The 14,907-nt window shown below is 37.5% G+C and overlaps 2 protein-coding genes across 2 annotated transcripts in view; both read right to left on the minus strand.

The window, feature by feature from the left end:
* Positions 1 to 2,408, minus strand: part of LOC128625305 (homeobox protein Hox-C9-like) — a 10,945-nt gene extending 8,537 nt beyond the window's left edge. The window contains exon 1 of the transcript XR_008388907.1: positions 1,371 to 2,408. The gene's annotated coding sequence lies outside the window, so the exon portion shown is untranslated. The remainder of the gene's footprint in view (positions 1 to 1,370) is intronic.
* A 9,524-nt stretch (positions 2,409 to 11,932) lies between these two features.
* On the minus strand, positions 11,933 to 14,865 carry hoxc11b (homeobox C11b). The gene is made up of 2 exons (XM_053652949.1): positions 14,108 to 14,865; positions 11,933 to 12,623 (listed from the first exon to the last, which is right to left on the minus strand). The coding sequence occupies exons 1-2, from the start codon at positions 14,808 to 14,810 to the stop codon at positions 12,391 to 12,393; spliced, it is 936 nt and encodes a 311-aa protein (XP_053508924.1). The 5' UTR covers positions 14,811 to 14,865; the 3' UTR covers positions 11,933 to 12,390.
* Positions 14,866 to 14,907: the final 42 nt, after the last annotated feature.

The following is a 14,907-nucleotide window of genomic DNA, read 5'->3' on the forward strand; positions in this document are numbered from 1 at the left end:
TATAACATAAAAGTTTATAAAAGTGTGACATCAGAAATGTTTTAATATCAATTTATATTAAGCTATATATTGAAACTGATAAGTAAAAACCTCTGAAGCTTACTTCATGCACTTGTGTCTGAATAAATTCACTCATTAATGCATGGTTTGTAGTATAATGTTGAAATTTCTCAAATTCTAAAAAAAAAAAAAAAAAAAAAAAAAATCCTATTAATTCCTCTGTATGCCTGTATGCCTTGAGGCATCAAGCTCGCCCTTTTTTTCTTTTACAGCCCCAATTTAACTCAATGAAGACTTTTATTGACACATAAAACCAGAGAGAACAGGCAGGGGTTTTCTGTAGATAACAGAGTCGAGACGGTGGTTCATTTCAAATGCCATCTCCGGAAGAGAGAGAGAGAGAGAGAGAGAGAGAGAGAGAGAGAGAGAGGAGTAATTTGAAGTAAATGGATGCCCTTGATGAAGGCGAACTGACGTAGTCAAGGCAGTTTCTTGTTGCCGAGGCAGGAAGTTGAATCCCAACAACATGAAACTACCTAAACCACGCATCAGCTGGTAGGGGACGGGCTCTCCATTCAACGACTTTCAAATGACAATCCAAAAAATATCTTCATGACTCAAATAGCGTCATCTGTATACAATGCTATAACCAAAACAATTGTACAGCTGCAAAAACCTAATTCATGGCATTAAACAATACCAACCCCAACATTTAAATAAACAATTGCTTATATTGTATATTTTCATTGAAATACAGAAACAACTCTATGCAGAGAGCTAGCACATAGCTGTCAACATTAAACACAACTAAACCGTGTATCCAGTATTTGACTTTCTAGATCAGGCAAAAATATTAAAACCCCGTCACTGAGTAGTCTGTGTAGAACACAGCGTGTATGCAGCTACTATTATGAAAAAGAAAGAAATAAAAACAGGACATCTGGCTATTTTCATATATGAGGTCTACAGTGATAGATTGTGAAAATGAATTAGAACTGCGTGCCTTGTACACTAAAGGAATGTCAGCATGAACACACAACACACATCAGTGTCACGTACAAAACAATCAGGCAAGCATTTTCATTCTACAAGCCGTAAACAGCATCTGCTACTATAAAACAATCTAAAATGCTGCTGCTGCAAAGAAAAAAAAAATCACAAACAAACAAAAAAGCAGTGCACCCTGGCAGAGCAAATAAAATAGCCTATGTTTTCATTTTCCCGCCACTGGAGACGTCAAAATCGTCGATAAACCGTAGCAATGAGACGATATAATCAATACTAAGTGCCTATCAGTGATGAACGGCCATGAAGTCCAGTGTGTCAGCCCAAGCAAAGAAAAATGCCCATGTCTTTGCCCAAGATCTTACCTTTCACCGCGCCCTTGTGTTCCTTTTAGCCGAATTCCTACGTCCCAATAGACCGCGTGGCTTTTTCATCCCTCGCCTTGCAATGTTTTTTTTTTAATCCAACCATCACAAAGTAAGATCCCGACTCGTCCTACAGCATATGAAAAGGAAGCTCCTCTCTGTAGCCGAGCACAGCAAGCCCATCCTCCTCTTCAACGTTAAAAACACTTTTTACTGCGGCAGCAGCACATTGTAATTTGCAGATCATAAAAGCCAGCTCAGACGATCCGGATCTAATACAGTGACACTGATATTTTATGAGTCTGACTTATTATGGTCACCTGGCTGATATTTAAATCAACGTTATGGCTTCGCTTACATTGCTACCCTTCGCTCTCCCTCTCTTTCTTTTCTTCTCTTTGTCTTGGCCGTTTTCTGGGACTAAATCTAAAAAAAATGCATGCATTACTTTCATTACTACCCAGTCTCCAGAGAAGGTCTTTTATTATTTTAAATAACAACAGGTACTCGATAGCCGATGTGTGCTATTATGTAAAGAAGATTTACAGCTGGATTGAAATGAAGACTGCATGGATTCGACACTGCGGATTTCTTGCCGTGAATTGCTGAAATATTTCGTTTTGTAGATGAAATGCGAGTGTCCGAAATAAACGACAAGCCATTTAAAACTTTCCCTTCATGCCTTTGCGCAAATGCATGAATAATATTAAGAGCTGATATTAAGAGGCATATGTTTAGGTGAGAAACCTGTCGAGTATAGCTCGGAGCTCTGGCAGTCTGCAGTAATTTCTTACAGCTTCACGTGTCAAGACCGGATCCTAATCCTTAAAGTGCGATACTCTTTTTGACCCCATGGCGACGCTCTTCTCTCAGTGAAGCCAAGCTCACTCTCTTAATATGCAACCACTACTGGATAAATGGATATCATATAACATACTACAAATGTTGAATGATCTATATTCACTAAATGTACTGCATTAAAATATGGGTGATATCCCAAAGCCTTAAAATGATGTTAGTATGATTATTTTAGTAGAATTTAACAAATGACCTTTTACCCACATCTAACACACTGCATTTCCAATAAGTGTTTTTGTAGCTCTAGATTTTAATCAAAGTGTGTTGGATTTCCTTTGAGCCTACACAGGAGAGTATTTTTGCCTTTATAAATCACGTCTTATAGATATTCAGATATAAACAGCTTAAGCGAAAGCATTAAGTTATAATCACTGCACATTTTGTTGTGCATGACTGAAGGTTTCAGCTGTGTGGTAATTAAGCCTATTGCATGTATAGCATGCTAATTACATTATGAAGTCCAAGGTTAATGTCCTTTGATTAGATTACAACACTGCAACCAGACGCATTGGTTTGCTGGATCATTTAATGACTTAATGGTTTACTTCCTCCAAACTCATAAGAAGGGTATAAGCTATAACTATTTTGTTTATTTATGTTAGGGCGAGGAACACCAGGTTTATACTAGCTGTCATTACATCCATTTACATTCGAACATATTTATTAGCACCCCATGAGACTAATATACAGCTTTCTGATTCACTTTCTGACAGAATCTACTTTCGAGGCGATCTGATATGAGGAATCAATGAACACCTTTCTTTAATTGAATTAATGCACACATTTGCACTGATACACACAATTACACACACCTAGCAGACAGACAGAAATTTTCCGTGATTTTTGGACAGTGATTGTCGATGTAGTACAGTAGGGACCACTGAAAATTTGGGATTTTGTTTTACATTTTATAACTGGGAAAAAGTTTAAACATTAAAAAAAAACCTAAATAAGGTAATGTTCAGTATCTTAAATATTCAGTATCCATGATTCATGATGCTAACTTGTGATACCGACTGTTAAATCCTTTGTGTAAGGTAAGATGTTCGTCTTCTATTGAACGTTCAGACGACACTCCGATGGATTTATCTAACGGCAGCTTTTTTTTTTTGACACAAACTTGTGGTGTCCAGGTCAACTCGAGTGCAGGCTGTCATTAAAGCAAAACGGTGACGAACCAAATACTAAGAAATTCTGAAATCCGTGTCCTAATTTTCACTCAAGTTATTGCTGATAATATATTCTGTAATGGAAAACGCTGTATTAAAGTTTAAAAAAAGAATGCAAAACGGAAATATTTTCACTAGTGCTTTCAGATATTTGAACATCAATATATATTGTAATGATTATTAAAGCAGAACTGATAGGTGAATGTTGTTTTTTCTTTACCAGAGGACCAAAAAAGGCAAGCTGGCTGTACGATGCCAACCCAAGTTAAGCCCATTATGGCCTGGTTGAAGGACAACACTCCGTCTGTAACCCAATAAAAACACAAAACACACCAGCATTTAAAAGCCTGATGAAAGTGGATGCAAATTTGACCCGAGTGAAATACATGGTGCTCTTTTACCGATTAATATTATACTTACAAGTATAATAAAACGTTTTTTTCAATTATGCGGACATCAAGTTTAAAGCATTAAAAACAAAAATAACAGAAAAAACAATCGTTGCCCCCCCCCCCCAAAAAAAATTTCAGTTAAGCTCCAAATTTGCCCAAAGCAGTCTTATTTTGCTTATTAGCTTCCCTAAAATAGAATCTAGTTAAATAATATGGTTCTTTTATTATAAAGACCGAATATAATGAACTAAAAATTCAAGTCGATGTGTATGTTATTTCATGATATTGATATTATTTGTTTTGATTTGTTAATGTCATGATGTTACAATGAACAACACATACCGGAAAACGAAAACATTTATGCATCAACCTAAAATAATTCTGTCTTATTAAAAGCAGCTTCATTGACAACTGGAACACATGCAAAAAATGGACAGCACACATTAACCTGTTGAACGTCAATATGATTATTACACTCTTATCTTTGACATTTGCATTAATCCAAAACAGGTTTACATTACACGTGTGACTTATTACATTTTTAACTTATTAAATGCTATAGCTATTAAAATGACTCTTAGGTTTAGAGCTAACGTTTTCTCATTATAGATATTGTACTCCATTACATTCTTGTCCTTGGTGTAGGAATTGTCTCTGTGATACAGTTCACTTTGGTTGGATTCACTTGTAGGCATTTATTCACAGGAGATTTAGTTGACCTTGAATGTGAGAGTGTCTCAGATTCAGACAAAGGTATAGGCCTCGTTAAAGGTTCGCACTTGAATGTATTTCTGCGGTATACAGGAACAGAATCTATTATGTTGTATAGAATATAACCATATTTACATATCATAGCTTCTGGTTGATACAAACTGATTTCTCTTGAAAAAAACAAGGACATGAAAACAGAAGCGAACTGTGTATTGAGAAGTTTTGGCATCGCTATATTCCGCCCCGAGAGTCCTTTTTTCGGGAAGATACACGTGGCGGGTTAATGGTTTCCCCAACAACGCGCTTGTTAAACCACTAACTTCTGTAAATCTTGCAATATTTTGGAGTAACACGAAATGAGAATCGTTATGGAAATGTTTTTCCCCCGCATCAAAATCTGTTTTGATTTTTTTTTTTTGTAAGAGACAACGACTACAGTGCATGCCACCCCTAGTGGAACGATCCGTTTCCATGGAAACATGATGAAGCATTTTAAAGTGCTGAATTAAAAATAAAAATAAAAACGATCGACACTGAACCGAACTTTTATGACTTCATTTATTAATTCTGATGTATTTACAATGTGGCGATGTTTACACTGAGAACGATTGTCATTATTGTTGTTTCGCATTTTCAAGCTATATAACAAAAGATGGGGGGAAATTTCAGTATATAATATATAATGAAAAGCAAATCAAAACAATGAAAGAAATAAACGAAAAAAAACAAGGAATGGCATCCAGAATAAAGCAGCATATTGATGTAAACAAAATATAATTTCTTCATTAACAAAAATCTGTGAAAGAATAGTCATAAATGAGTGAATATTTGAATGTTTGAATATTTGACATAGGCCTATACTTGGTAAAGTAGTGTGCTGTTTTGGACCTAAGACAAGACAGTACTTTAAAAAAAAAAGCCAACAGTACGGCGTCCCACGTGACTCAAGGTTTAAACCAAATTCCTGAAGTAGCAGTATGGCGCCAGGATCGAGAAACATGTCATAGGTGTCATGTAAAGTCCTTCAAATATAACACCAGCAAAGTGAGCTTATCAATACAAAAAGATCAGTAGAGAGAACCTTGTCACTGACTTTCATTCATTTAATCGTCTTCAATTTAACATTAATTTAAATAATTTTATCTGATCACCTGGTTCTGTTAAAAGCAGCATATTAATTCCTCCACCACTCATCACTTCTCTCTCATGGATTGTAGATCAGGATCTACACACTATCACTGAATAGTGGCGTCCATTGGTCCACTTCTTCTTTACTGCCAAAGGAGTGAAGGTGATTTTTTTCTGCTTTCTATGCAGAGTAAGAGCGCCATCGTGGTGGCTGAGAGTTGTAATTACAATCGATCTTAACCAAACGACATGATCTGTAAATAAAATTGACGGAATAACTCTGTTGTTTTGATTTCAACTCCATAAATCATCACGTATCATATTGCATGCATTAAATATTACAGTTACTGTAACAATCAAAGGTTTGGTATAGTTATTCTATTTGATAAATATCAGGATTATAAAAAAAACAGAATATACTATTTTTTTTAGCTAATATATGAGAGTTAAACTTAAGCCGTAAATATGTGTACATGTTTACATTACTAAAATAACTTATTTTGACTGTTGACTGTCTTCATCCACAAGCTGTAAATTATATTAGCGATTAAAGGTGTACATACCTGTAATAACACGAATGATATTCTAAGATTAGTTAATTTTAGACCTCGTTATTGTTGCATATATGATAATTGCTTATTTACCGGATTACACATAAGCTACTTTTCCGTGTGTGTGTGTGTGTGCGTGTGTGTGTGTTTACTTGGTCGCCAGATCTTTGACCAGTGAAGGTCACTAACACGGACCTTTGTTGTCATTCCGGCTTCATGGCTTTATGTCCTTGTTTTCCCTTCCTCCACACTTGGCACAGAAGGTCGTGATGTTGTTCGTGTTGTTTATTCTGAGTTTGGACATGCAGTTAAAATAGCTCTCCCTCTTCACACCCAGCAAATTTTACTGAGGAGGTGAAATTACATCCGAGTTTTGGACTCCCGTTTTTAACACCGTGTTTAAGCAGTACTAATGCTCTGAATATCTAGGTTATTACAGGCCTTATGTGCAATATTAACAATATAATGTGCGCCAAATACGAAATTTTAGAAAAGCAGAGCTTTTAAAATGCTCGAGGTATCCACTCAGTGTAAATAACTGCACATCAGTTTGCATGCACCAAGTCTATGGGCCACAATATTTCAGTTTTTTCCCCCCTGCTCATTTTAATTCTGATTCGAATCGCTTTTGGGAATACTAAAAATCCCGTCACGACTAAGCTCACACTTATTTCTTTTTTTATCGTTTTGGTAGACCTTACTCAGGCTTAATTTTTTTTCCTCCATCAGTTTAATTCAGAACTCGGAAGCATCCATATGCCGCCATTAAAAAAATCTCCTAGTCTCTTTCATCATATGCCACAAAGGGTGAAAGTTATTGTAAATTCAAAACTCGTGTCTTTTAGCTCCAACAAAGGAAAGTCTGTTTATATATCATTTCAAATGTGTTTTTTAAATTCTTCAAAGATTCTGGCTCATTTTTTTGCTCAGTAGTGAGGGTGCTCATGTTCATTCATAATGTAAAATATATCTGAAAACAGACTACTAAAAGAATAAAAAAAAAAAGGTATTTTTAATGCAAATGCAACACCATTCATTTTCACATCACAGTTTAATTCATTAAGTGTAATATTTGACAAACAGTAAACTACCCTGAGCGCAAACACTGAATACTGAATGAGTACTGAATTAACTCAGTGTGCAGTTTACATCCAAAATCGTAATTCGTAGTTCAGTTTGCGAGGAAAACAGGGAAACAGTGGTCTATTTTGCTCACAAATGCTTATTTAGTTTAATACTAAATGCAATTACACTAAAAAAATGTGAATATTATTGACACAACAACCGCCATTTTAGGTCAAATTAACGCCGTTGACTTTTTCCTCTCGCTTCTTACTAAAGTATGTGTGCAAATATTTAAGCATGTTTGAACTGAAATGACGACAGACAGCACTTGCATTTACTCAGCTGTTTCTTTCTGATAATGAGAAAAAAATCACAATATTACATAAGCTCAGCAATCCTCTTAAATAATTTTGTTGACAGTTCAGCTTCAAAATAGTTATTAAATTACACGAGTTCAGATAGCTTTGGGTTTACTTACAAAGACGGTCTAATTAAAATACAAACACTGCTAAATGTAGGTGTAGCTGGTACGTAGGTGTAGTTGGTACGCCTCGACGTTAACTAAAGCTCGGTGTTATCCTCTTTGTTCGAGCACTCTGCCACACCTCCTCCCTCCCCCAAACAACAGATCTTGCTTAGCATTGCAGAAACACACCAAATCTCGTATATCCGGCATCGTGAAGGTAGCCTAATCTCTTTGGAGGGCTCAACAGCGAGCTGTTACCCGTGAAAATGTGTTTAATGGCTCCTCCTCTTCCGGGACGTCAGTTCTTTCGAGTGGCGCGAAACCCCTTCAAACAAAAAGCGTGACGTGTTTACGCTATTTACTCCAACTAAATATTTACGCAGGAATTATAGTGAAAATAGTCGATATCAAAGATTTGCTCACTGACGGGTAACAGTGTTATCCACGAGGGTTCTGTATTTAGATCAGCTGTATTGGGAGTGCTAGAGCAAGACAAACAACAAATATCCTTGACAGATGTACTCCAAGACCAGAGCTGAGAACCACTTTAGTTGCCTTGGGAAAAGAAAAACATAACTCATACATGCTTAGGCCCAAAGCCTACTCTTGTGAAACATCAGTTGAGGGGTCTGTTAGCCATACACAATGAATGCACAAAACAAATAATATCTACCTTTTAAATATCCAGCCATTTTGATCTATACAGAATTGTCACTGTGTGACTGCCAACTTTGTAAATTAACCCTATCCTACAGACAGTTGGGGAAAAAAGGTTGTTCAAGGGTTCTTAGCTTCCAAAAATGGGTTCAACTTGGAACCCTTTCTGATGGTGAAACACTTCATTGTAGGCTCCTGCATGGAACATTGAGTTCTCTGATGGAGGCAACTGAAGCGCATTTCAGGGTTCTAATGTTTCTAGATGTCTACATATGGTGGTGCTATCCATTGTGTGCCTTTACCCCAATTTGCTCTCCCAAGTCTAAAAACCTGGACATGCCCTTGTTGTTGAATCAATAACTAAACACAAATACACATAACATAGGTGTCTAGAACGTGTTAAGAACTTACAGCACAAACAGATTTAGTAGGCAGTCAGTAACAAGCAAACTGGTCGTTACCAAGCACCAAGTGTGAAATTTAGGTTTTAACTTAGGAACTTCAGAACAGCTGGTGCAACTCTATCCAGACATGGCTGCTTTATAAGCAGAAGCATCAAGTAGGAGGTGGGAATAAAAAAAGCAGCCCTGGCAACCTGATGCTGGAGAAAGAGTATATACAAGGGCTAAAGTGTCTCAGCAGGGGGCCAAGTGAGTGCAAAAGTTTGAAATACTTTTCCGTATTCACTCATTTACACAGGAACAAACACTTTTCATACATTCACTTCCTACCCTTTCCCTTATGTTCGGTTATGACATTGTTTTAGTTTCTTTTCTACTTTTATCCAACATATCAGAAGACACAAGTGATCCTAACGTCACTAACATGTCATTACAAACAATAAAATGACATGATGACATTATATTATAATAAGTATATGTACACAATCATGTTGTAATACAGTCTTCTTCTCCTTTTAGTACCATGATGATGGCTTTATTCAGAGTTGATACATGATCCATCTACCTCAGATGAATGTTAGCCAGATGTGCAATGAGCTATTTCACAGCCTCTGTGGGAATTTGAATCCAGGCTCTTACCATTCGGTCCATGAGGCCCTGGGATTTGGAAAACTTTTGATTTGAACATAGTGCCCTTCTTTTGTGTCTCACCATTGGCAGACTCCAAATGTCAACACTTCAACATAGATCTACAGGCTTCCATCCAAGACTGTTTCTATTGGCTTGATGTGTAACATGGTCACTCTGTAGCTGTGCTATATCAAACAAGCATGACAAAGTACTTTATCATTACATTTATGTTTTCTTTTAAATTATATTCCACACCCTTAATTTTTCTTTGTCCCGGGTTTGTAGCTAGTGAGTCATGAGCATTTAGTGAACACTTTGAAAATCCAGAAAAGATGATCTTGACATTTATAGGATATATACAAGGGTTTGCTGGGAGAGGATTTAGGAGGCTTTCTTTGGACCACATTAGGGAGCATATTCAAATTTAATTTGTCATACTATTGTTGTTTTTCATTGGGAATATTACAATTTCAAGCAATTATAGATGTAAAGTCTTGACGGTGTTGCTAATGGGTTCTGCTGGTTCCAATTTTTTTCTAGTTAACAAATTTGTGATCGTCAGTATGTATTATGAGACTATGGACTATGTATTTTACATTGGAATTGATTAAAATAATTTACTTACTCATTGTTTTTAACTTCAAAATTAGACCTAAATGATTAACCTGACTTTCAGCAGGACATAACTGGTCCGTTTTCACTTCTTTTTTAACATGTCACCTCTCTCTCTCTCTCTCTCTCTCTCTCTCTCTCTCTCTCTCTCTCTCTCTCTCTCGCTCTCCCTCTCTCTCTCCATCCCTTGTCTTGCTCATTTGTCTCATTGGTCTTTCGCGCATTCAGCACCAATAGAGTTTTGTTTTTTTTTAGTTTTTTTTTATAGATGGCGCTTTATGGCGCGGGGTTAAAGGTGTTGGCCTTGACTTCACGGAAGTTCAAAGGCAATTTGCGCTCTGAAATAAGGTGGACCTTCCATGTCCTCCAAATACGCTGTATTTCCCGATAAATCTAAGCAACCGAAAACAATCATCCTATATATATATATATATATATATATATATATATATATATAATATTTGCTGGAAGCCAACAAAAACAATAGGACCTACTTCAACCAAAGATAATTCAAGTGGTGAAATGTGCACATACACACAAACGCACGCACGCACGGTTTCCAGTGATAAGTGATCCACCACCACATGGTTTTCTGACGAAAGCCAAAACCATTAAGTAGCTTTCTTTGCAAAATAATGACAATGAAAAATGTCCTTCTCTCAATAAGACATTTGTATAAAACATTATCAAAAACGGAAAATGTTGGTCGTTGTTTCCAATGTTAGTCTCTGGGATGGTATCTCCCTATTTTATTTTATTTTGTTTTACGGCGGAAGGAATCTCACTCCTCTGAGCAGAAGGTGCAATTAAGAGAAAAAAATACAATTTAGTGCCGGTGCATTTACGACGTTGTCTAGACTGGACGTGTTTTCAAATGACCGCTGGAAATTTCTTTTAGTGCCCACCCTTAGCTTGCTTCTAGGCTTTTACACACACACACACACACACGCACACACGCACACACACACACACAGAGCGAGAGCGGGAGAGAGAGAGAGAGAGAGAGAGAGAGAGAGAGAAACACACGTGTTTTCTTCAAGCTAAATGAGGATCATACCTGGACCTGCAAACAAATCCGCTCTCCTTAAGTCTTTTCAGACATTTCGTCAAACTGAAAAATGAGCAAGACGAACTGTTTCTGTGTACAAAGGTGACAAATTAGGAATCAAACCTTAATTAGGTGTAGCTGGTTTTATTTTGCCAAAAGGCAAACTTTCCCAACTCGTACTGATCTGCGAGAGGAAACGCTCTCTGATTTTCCAATTACAGGCTGTAGTGGGTTTAATGTCCCTTTCCGTTTAACATTAAATCTTTTTTAAAATGTGACGGTTTCTGAAGAAGTTTGTCAAGGAGCTACTGCACATTGCTGTTGACATTTCATTTCCACAGTTACGTCAGTCTCTTTGCTCACATTCTTTTGTATTTTAATCCTTCTTCACATCGTAGAAATGGTCTTGTATACGAGTTCTCCCCATGTTTGAATTATATTAGAAGTTTGAGCGCCATTACTATGGAACTAAGCGAAATGTTCTACATTCCAATTTTAAGAAAAAAATATGTGTTGACTTAAATAAGGAATTGAGTTTCCTTTATTTATTTATTTTTATTACATTCTTAACTTTGCATATGCATATATTCAACGTTTCCGCCCCTTTTCACCGCGTAACATGTAAACAGCTAGCATAAACAACAGCTTACAATGGTATAGAAATACAAAACCCTGCAGCCTTCGCTTCACTTACACCTTTCCCATTCTCTACCGTGGATAATGCAAATGAAAAAAAGAAATAAAAAAAGTACATATTTACAGTGAGTAATAATACACAATGGTGATTAATCATATTGCATAGTCTCAAAGGTGGGCATTTTCCTGTAAATAAAGCGTCTACACGAGTCCTATTATTATTATGGTTGTTGTTGTTGTTGTTATTATTAACAACAACAACAACAACAACAATAATAATAATAATAATAATAATAATAATAATAATAATAATAATAATAATAATAATAATAATAATCCTAGAGACAATACCAACTTCATCGATACGTCCATTACAATAATTCAAGGGCAAACCAGATTAAAATAGTTATAGCTGATGGAAAGCTCTACTGAAACCTAATTCTTTATATTAGAAAAAGGGATTTAACATGATGGAAATGGCCTTCTTTAGGTATAACTCTCTTAACATCATTTATGCTTAAGATTGGTGGTATTATAAAGCAAGATATGCTGGGGGAAAAACATGTAACGTGTCCGTAAAAGTCCCAACTTTTGTGTATGCAACAACCAATCAGGCTCCATCTTCATTGCATTTCACTTTTTTTTGGAAATTATTATAATATCCGGTATATGAGAGAAAAAAAACAACACCACAGTTCACAAAAGAGGATTACCGGAAAAATACTGGAGGCGATCTCGGCTTAATTTCTTCTCTTTCATTCGTCGGTTTTGGAACCAGATTTTCACCTGTCGGTCGGTGAGGTTCAGCATGCGCGAGAGCTGCAGCCGCTTCTCTTTGTTGATGTAAACATTAAAGAAGAACTCGCGTTCGAGCTCCCGGATCTGAAACTTGGTGTACGGGCATCGCTTCTTCCGCGTCCGAGTGGTACCTTAAAATTACGACAAAAGAAATATATATATATATATATATATATATATATATATATATATATATATATATATATATATATATATATATATATATATATATATATACATTTAAAATAATATTATTTAAATGAAAAAAACACGGCCTAGGTCAAAGGTCAATAGCAAATTAACCACATTGTGCTGTATTTCCCACCCTGCTAATTACCACGAGCAAGATCAGGAACATGTAAACAGAGCACATATTTCCATTTTTTAGGTCTTCCGAAAGCTGACTAGAATTAATGAGATTAATCGACTTTATTATTAGATGCACTAATATCGTTTAGTAATAAGTCATATTTGTGGGAACAGCCCAGTAAACAGCCTTACACTATGAATGTAGCCACTGTTTATTATTGATTCATGGTTTATAAAAAAAAAACAACAACAACAACAAAAAATAAACAAAACAGGTTGAGTTCGATATGTAGATGACTGAGATGTGTAACCGCCTTTCTTTCTTCAGGAAAAAAAGATCTCTACTCAGGGTCATTATTTTGCACAAATTATCAACACACGTGTGCTACCTAACCTTAACACTGAATGCAGGGTTACAAACTAAAAAGCACCTTCAGCTCTTATTTAATATTTAGAATCTTAGTGATATAAAATCCCCTCAAATATTATAAACCGACCGATAAAACATGCATTCTACAAATAGATGTCTATTATCAACCTAAATATGTCCACATCACTGAAAGAACGTTGAGAGCTCAGTCAGGGCCTGTGTGTGTGTGTGTGTGTGTGTGTGTGTGTGCGTGTGTGTGTGTGTGTGTATGTCATAGCATTTACACTGTTAGCACTTCTGTATTGTTAATAGAAAGGCGAAATTATTTTCTTTGAAACGTTTGCCATTCCTCAGCCATAAAGCAGACGCGTTCAGATCTATTATGCTGTCAGGGTGTGTTTATTTTTTATTATTTTAAAACACAGTATTTAACTGATATTGTAGGCGCCTTTAGTTCTAACACTAATGAGGAAGAGAGTGTTAAACGCGCTGCACACTTTCACAACATGCAATGTGAAACCCCCTACAACTCCTTAAACACAATTACCGAGCTTATACTGCATGTAAGTTTAAATAGCACTGTTCTGCCCAATTGCTTTTACCCTCCACGTCTCCTTTAAAAATCCCCTTTAAATGTCTGTAGCGCAAGTTCATGATCAAAGTTAACATTTGTCACAACAGCTCGCTCTTAAAATTTCACAGACTCACATAGAGCTACGCTTGTGTGTAACATATCGTTTATTTCTTTTCAAAGCCCTTTTCCCGTCGTAAAAATTCTTCTTGTTGCTAGAAATAGGTTTTGTAGGTTATAATAAAATCCTTTGAATGCTTATAAAACTGCACGTAAAATCTGGCCGGCGAAACGCAGGGCTTGAGCCCTTCACCCTTTTTATTTTCTCTCTCTCCTCTCTCCCTTTACAGCTGTCGGATACCTACTGGAGTGCTCATTTTTGCAGGCGCCGTCGTCTTTCACCGCCGCGGACGAGGCACCCGACGTCGCGGTGGCATGCTCGTCCTCTTCCTCCTCATCCTCGCGCTGGTGGTCTTTTTCTGGGTCAGTACGCGCCACCGGATCCGTTTTGCTGACGTCCTCTTCTTTTTGCACGCAGTCCTCTACGGAGCCTGCGTAGGCACCCTCGAAAAAACGGTCAAAACCTTGCGGGAGGACGTTGTTGTTCTTTCCCGTGGCGGGGTAAAAGCTCGTGCTGGCTTGCTGATGAAGGTGATGATGATGAGGATGATGATGGTGGTGGTGGTGGTGGTGGTTGTTATAGACGCTCTCGTTCTTCATCAGCATTTCCGTCATGGAGGACGATGGCGGAAGACATTCCTCTGCCGCGTAGCACGGCGCGTAGCCCCCTCTGTGGTGCCACTTGGCTGATGGATCCAGTCCGTACGACACGTCCCGAACCGGCTGCACGTGAGACAGGCTTGTGGGGTACGGGTAAGCGATCTGACGCGAGGAAGCCTGCGGCAGGAACGACGACACCGCAGAGGAGGAAGAAGAAAACTCGGGCACGTAGTAGGCACAATTGGGGAGGTAGAGGCTCGAGCCGCAGCCCGTCCGCTCCCCGAATTCAGCACTTCTGTCTTTTCGCGTCTGGGAGCAGAAGTTGCCCAGATTGACCGAGTTAAACATCGTCCTGACTCATGCACTCGGTGTCCAGTCGGGTGGATGTTTTTTTTGCGGGGGGGTTGGTGGTGATGGTGGTGGTGGGGGTGAGGGGGGGGATACG

The sequence above is a fragment of the Ictalurus furcatus genome, chromosome 21 (genome assembly GCF_023375685.1).
Source record: "Ictalurus furcatus strain D&B chromosome 21, Billie_1.0, whole genome shotgun sequence".
In the NCBI taxonomy this organism is placed as follows: domain Eukaryota; kingdom Metazoa; phylum Chordata; class Actinopteri; order Siluriformes; family Ictaluridae; genus Ictalurus; species Ictalurus furcatus.

What these genes read in the sequence shown, in the direction of transcription:
- hoxc11b (XM_053652949.1), bottom strand. Translation starts at nt 14,810, where the DNA reads ATGTTTAACTCGGTCAATCTGGGCAACTTCTGCTCCCAGACGCGAAAA. An exon ending in CTGCAAAAATGAGCACTCCA is followed by an intron (nt 12,624 to 14,107) that starts GTAGGTATCCGA and finishes CGTAATTTTAAG; the next exon opens with GTACCACTCGGACGCGGAAG.